This window comes from Branchiostoma belcheri, unplaced genomic scaffold (genome assembly GCF_001625305.1).
Source record: "Branchiostoma belcheri isolate BF01 breed outbred unplaced genomic scaffold, Haploidv18h27 scaffold57, whole genome shotgun sequence".
NCBI classification, from domain to species: Eukaryota; Metazoa; Chordata; class Leptocardii; order Amphioxiformes; family Branchiostomatidae; genus Branchiostoma; species Branchiostoma belcheri.
Window position 1 is genome coordinate 834,579 of NW_017804209.1, and position 5,885 is coordinate 840,463.

The 5,885-nt window shown below is 42.4% G+C and overlaps 1 protein-coding gene across 1 annotated transcript in view; it reads left to right on the forward strand.

Moving 5' to 3' along the window:
- LOC109481638 (UHRF1-binding protein 1-like) overlaps positions 1-5,885 on the forward strand; it is a 38,907-nt gene that overhangs the window by 13,183 nt on the left and 19,839 nt on the right. The window contains exons 6-11 of the mRNA XM_019784217.1: positions 171-329; positions 1,140-1,335; positions 1,831-1,881; positions 3,764-3,850; positions 4,312-4,574; positions 5,568-5,709. Coding sequence (XP_019639776.1) covers positions 171-329; positions 1,140-1,335; positions 1,831-1,881; positions 3,764-3,850; positions 4,312-4,574; positions 5,568-5,709 — 898 coding nt within the window. The remainder of the gene's footprint in view (positions 1-170; positions 330-1,139; positions 1,336-1,830; positions 1,882-3,763; positions 3,851-4,311; positions 4,575-5,567; positions 5,710-5,885) is intronic.

Genomic DNA, 5,885 nt, shown 5'->3' on the forward strand with positions numbered 1-5,885 from the left:
TCTCTCACCACCGTTCTGCCCCCTCCCCCACAGGACTGCAGTGTGGTGTCCTCCAAACTGCACCTGATCCTAGATGACCTTCTGTGGGTTCTAACTGACAGAAATGTGGTCTCTCACCACAGTTTGCGTAAAGATCTCTCACCAGCGTTCTGCCCCCCTCTCCCCCACAGGACTGCAGCGTGGTGTCCTCCAAACTGCACCTGATTCTGGACGACCTTCTGTGGGTTCTGACGGACAGCCAGCTGAAGGCCATGGCATCCTACATGCAGTCTCTCAGCAAAATCATCCGCAAGTCGACCGAACAGAACAAGAGAGATGCCTCGGCCCAGGTAAGAGTCTGTATTCAAGATTTCTTGGGTTTACAAGGTCACTACTGAACATATTTACATCCTAAAAACTTTCAAGTTAACTCTAGGAAAGTTTGCCATGGCCTGAGCGTTAGTCTAACAGTTGACTGCTGCAAATATTTTGCATTTCTACATTTTGTTTTACATTCCTATGCTTTAAAAAAGGTGGATACTGAGAACATTATTTGTCTATTAAATAATCATATCATTTACGTATCTTGGTAGCCTAATGATGTGGCCGGCCCAAAAAAACTTACACAGTGTAGAAATTAAATACTTTTTTGAACCTATCACAAAAATTAGGTTGCCCATCAGAATTTAATTAAGGTTGCCCCACCTATAAGTTACTACTTTCCTCAAATTAAGTAATGTAAGTTACATTATAGTATTACTGTAACAGTCTTTGACAATATTTCTAACAGCCTTTACTTAACTGATACTAGTAATAGCCATTGATACCTAAAATTAAAAAGCATCTGCCAGATATATACAGTGGGGCAAGCCAAGTGGGCATGATTATTTTTTTTTGGGGGGGGGGCGATTCTTAAAATTCAGGTAGCACACTGGGCTACCTAGGTTCAAAAATAGGTTGCCCAAGTAAAATTTGGTTGCCCGGGGCAACTGGGCAACCAGGTATTTTGCACGCAGTACAGTACATTTGTACAGTCAAATCTGCACAAATCACCACCTGTACATTATAAAGCCCAGTGTGACTACTCTTTGGTGATACTAGATAATTTTATGTTTTTCGTATTCACACAAGTGATAAGAGTCCTGTTCCCCCCCCTGCAGCCTTCACCACCCTCTCCGCAGCACCACGCCACGCAGCGCCCCCACACGGCCACCAGCGGTACTGCGCAGCGGAACCCCCAGCTGGAGGCCGTCAGCAAGTTCTTCAGCAAGTTTGACATGGTGGAGACGTCTTACCACATCTTCACTCGCCGCTTAGACCTGCACCTGTGTGACGATACGAACCCGCTGGAGCAAGGTGTGTATGTTGACTTGTACCAACGCAGATGAACTTTCATGCTACTTGTGATGTTGGATATTAGGGTTTTCTTTTTACACAACCTGCTTACGTTTCAATGTGTAACAGACTCCTTCCTCAGAGCTGAGTACTGCCTCTGACTGGAGTATGGCTTCTCGCTGCTACATGTATAATTATGTACTAGCTGATGTAGATAGACATTAAAACATAAGCAGGTTGCCTTGTATGTCTTAACAGCAAGTCAGAGCTTAATTTTGGTTGCAAATTAAATTTGTAATCATTTGAGTTTTGGGAGAGAAAAATGTTAACTCTGCTTTAAGATTGGTGGATATTATGATGAGAGAGTGTTTTGTCTTGCTGATTTTGTTTCTCTCTTTATTTTGCTCAGCATGTATGGAATAACCATTTTTACTTACCTACAGTATTTATTTGTCCATTATAATATGATCATGATTCGACCATTTAAAAAGTGTTGAGTGTAAAAATCCCTGACAGGAAAAAGGGACCGGCTACACTGGTGGCGAGTGTGCAGTTCCTCCGAGCAAGGTACACCACTGTGTAGTCTGTCGCCATGGTAACCTGCGGGGTTACCGTGGTTACGTGGTGTTGGGTCAGGATGTGCCGCCCCCCTCCCCACCCTGTGTGCACAGTTGTGACTTTGTATGTGCCTGTTTTTGAAGATGCTAACTGCAGATGGTCGATGTCTTCTCTGAGACTTCTTCTTCCAAGACTGTCCACTTTATAATCTCCCTCTTTAGACCCTATCTTACCCAGAACTGTGTCTTATCTAGTTCTATGCCTGGCCTGAATAGGTTGGAGTGACAATCAGGCAAGGTTCTGTGTAGAATCTATTGTATCCAGAACTGTGCCTATCTAGGTCTACATTAATTGTATCCTGAAATGTGTCTGTCCAGTTCTATACCTAAACGGATGATGGCTAGGATCAGGCATGTTTCTTGATGGTCTTTGCATATCCAAGATTGTAGGTTGATGCAGGTATGGTTCTGCATAAAACTGTGGACTACTAGTATCCAGAACCAGGCCTGAGCATGGTTCTGGATGAAGCACAGTTCTGGATATATGCATGGACTACTAGTATCCAGAACCAGACCCAAGCATGGTTCTGGATGAAGCACAGTTCTGGCTACAACAGACCTTTCTCTATTTCTTCCGTCTAAGTTCTCTAACATCTTGGTTTGACTGTCTTGCTCTTACTAGATCTGCTTGCTTGCATCTTATTTCTCAAGTTGTCTTTAACGAAGATTCTTCTTTCCTTTGTTTGTTTCCCTGAACAGTAGACCTTGCTTCAGTACCTCCCATTCGCCAGTTCTGTTTTCGTGACCGTCTGTAGCTAACTGAGTTTGTGATCTTGTGTTGTTTTGATCATGTGCATGACGTTATAGTTTTGCATGTGGATATTACCATCATGATGATAAATTGCATGCATGAGCATGTTTTTTGTCCCAGTTCCAAACCCCACAGGACAATTATTATCAGTCAGAATCAACACAATCATACAAAGTCATGAATGTGTGTAGATTTTTTGGAAGGCTTTATGGAAGGCGGTGATGAAGGTACAAAATGGTATCACAGGAACTTGCTTGGACTAGAAAATAGGGATATTTCTGACCTCTGCATGACAGGAAAAGAAATGGAACACACAACTTTTATATATAGCCTGAGCAGAATTGTGTATTTTTTGACAGAAAAGTGTGCAAGCAACTTTGGAATGAAAATATGGCTTGAATGATCATTGAATTCAAAATTGTTGTTTTAGGGGAATTGAGCAATAATGCACGTTTTGGGCAAAAAAATCTGTATTCTGAAGAATCTTTTTTAAATTAGATTCTTTTTTAAGTCAAGTACCAGGCCTTCAACTGAAGTAAAAAAAAAATCAAATCCATTAAAACAACTCATCAGTGGGGCTGTGTGGCGTAATGGCAGAGTGTTAAGCTCGGAACCAAGAGGTCCCGGGTTTGAACCCTGCCATGTCACCGATCTTGTGCCCTTGGGAAAGGCTTTTTACGCAACTTTCTGCGAACCCCATCTCGTATTAGCCACAAAAAAGGCAGAAGAATCTTCAGCTAGTTGAAGGTGGCTGCCTCAAAAGGAAAGAAGACAACCAGCAAGAGAAGTTATAGTTACTGTAAAACGTTGAACTTTATTCCAACACCCAATTTACAGAGAGATCAAATTTTCAGCGACCACTGTTGCCTTCATCAGGATAATTAAATGACCAATCACTTCACAACGTGATCTCGAGAGAGTTATGGCAAGAGAAGTTGTGTTTTCTGTTTGTTTTCCTGAAGACCCAGCAGCCTTTAGGGTGTCTGTGCTGCATGCCCTGGGAGCCTGACTAACAGTACAGATGGCGGTGTGTTGTTCTCGTGCCGATGTTGTCCTGACTCCGTCCTGTTTTTCCCCACAGAAAAGTTTAACCGCCGGACGGACGGAGGGGCCATGCAGATCACCTTTCACCGCCTCATGCTGGATTACTACCCTTACCACTCTGTCGGTCAGTAACTAGATGATTCCAATGTCTTTGGACTATTTTGCCAACAATTTGCAGCCTTAGCATAAATTTCTAAGTTTGTCTGAGTTGGTAGAATTATGTACATTATGGAATGATTAAACAGTTTACTGAAATAATTTTAACTCATTTTTGACTGAACCACTCAGTCAACTTTCTAACCCAATCACTAAGAGGACACGTGACTTTATGCACAATGTCATGTAATGTTCGCAATGTGTCAAAGATTGTTGGAAGTCTAGTGAGTCCAATTTTTTTCAGTTAGAACAGTAAATTAATTGTTCTGTAACATTTCAGCCTTATGCCTGAGTTGCGTATACAAAATTGTATTGATGTTAGCCCAAAATCACAATCCTGCAAACAATTGACACACTGGTACTGTAGAAAAGAATTAATTTACAATTAACAATAATTATATTTCAACTTTTTGCATCATATTTGCCCAGGTATGAACAAAAAGCACTGGTTCCGCCACAATGAGTGCATGGACGCCCGGGACCAGTGGGCGGAACTCCTGCTGGCTGAGTTTAAACACCAGCTCAAGGAGTGGAAAAAAGCCACCGCCGACGCCGCCGAGGGTCAGGAGTCAAGGGATGGAGGTCAGGAGGAGGTCAGAGGTCAGCAGCCTGGGGTGAGGGGTCACAAGCCTCGCCCTAAGCTGATGAGTAGTGGGATCATCTTTCGACTGGAGGACTTTGAGCTGTACCAAGTGAGTTCTTATCATGATACTGCACGTGTCAATGTGCTGAGGACATATTATTGTACTCAGTAAGTTGTGTCAAGATTTACATTGTATAGTGTTTTGAAAGTCCAATTTAAGGCTAAAAGGGGGAAAAGCTTTTTTTTTAACGGTGTCGCTCAATGCAAGGCCAATTTTTGACCACTTCTAGGCATAGAGCTAGAGGTATAGAACTGTAACAGCAACTCTTCTCCCTGAGTCAGAAACAGCATGATTGAGACCAGCCCAATTTGTCACAAGTAGTGAGGACTAACTGACCCAATAGGAGCTGAAAAGATGACCCTAGATTTTGTTCCTACATGTTCATGAAAAACTTTTCTAGGTTTATTTGTATAATTATGTTTATTTTTAAATATTATTAAGATTTAAGACACTATACAATGTACATGTACATGTACAGGAAAGTGCTTACCATCAATCTGTTACTGTGAGTGTGACACCATTTTTCGTTTCATGAAAACAGAAGATATCAATACCAAATGGCAAAGGTAACAGTTACTCAAGCAACTGGATAGTTTCATTTATTTCATTTATTTCGAAACCTAGTTCATGAAAATATTATCACCTGGATGTCAGACCTTCATCGACCTAAATTCATGTGGCCCGTATTTGATTTCATACCTTGATAGTGATACTTCTACAGGAGAGAAGGCTTGTCAGCCTGTTGTGTCCTCGTCCTCGCTCCTACTGCATACTTTTGTCTTTCTCAGTGATTATCTAACCTGGTTTTGAACTGAGTTACGGTTTCTGCAGTGACTACATTGTCTGGTAGGGAGTTCCAGTTGCTAAGTAAACAGTTCTGATACTGAAGGCTTGACTTTGCCAGTGGGACTTTTGAGGGGGTGGCTTCTAGTTACCGATTGTTCTACACAGGAGTGAAGAAACTGTCAGCTGGGATCCTTTCAAAACCTTTCATGATTTTGAAAACCTGAATGTTCATGAATCATTATTTTTACCCTACAGGTGAGCACCTCGGACACGAGGCACTCCACCCCCAAGAAGTTTTTCTCGTCAGACAAGAAGGCTCTTTACCTGCCGCAAGAGATGTCAGCTGTGCACCTGGAGTACACCGAGTACTACTTCCCCGAGGGGGTCGAACATCCAGGTAAGTCATGAACACCTGGACATCCAGGTAAGACTTGAACACCTGGACATCCAGGTAAGACATGAACACCTGGACATCCAGGTAAGACATGAACACCTGGACATCCAGGTAAGACATGAACACCTGGAGTACACCGAGTACTACTTTCCCGAGGGGGTCGAACATCCAGGTAAGAC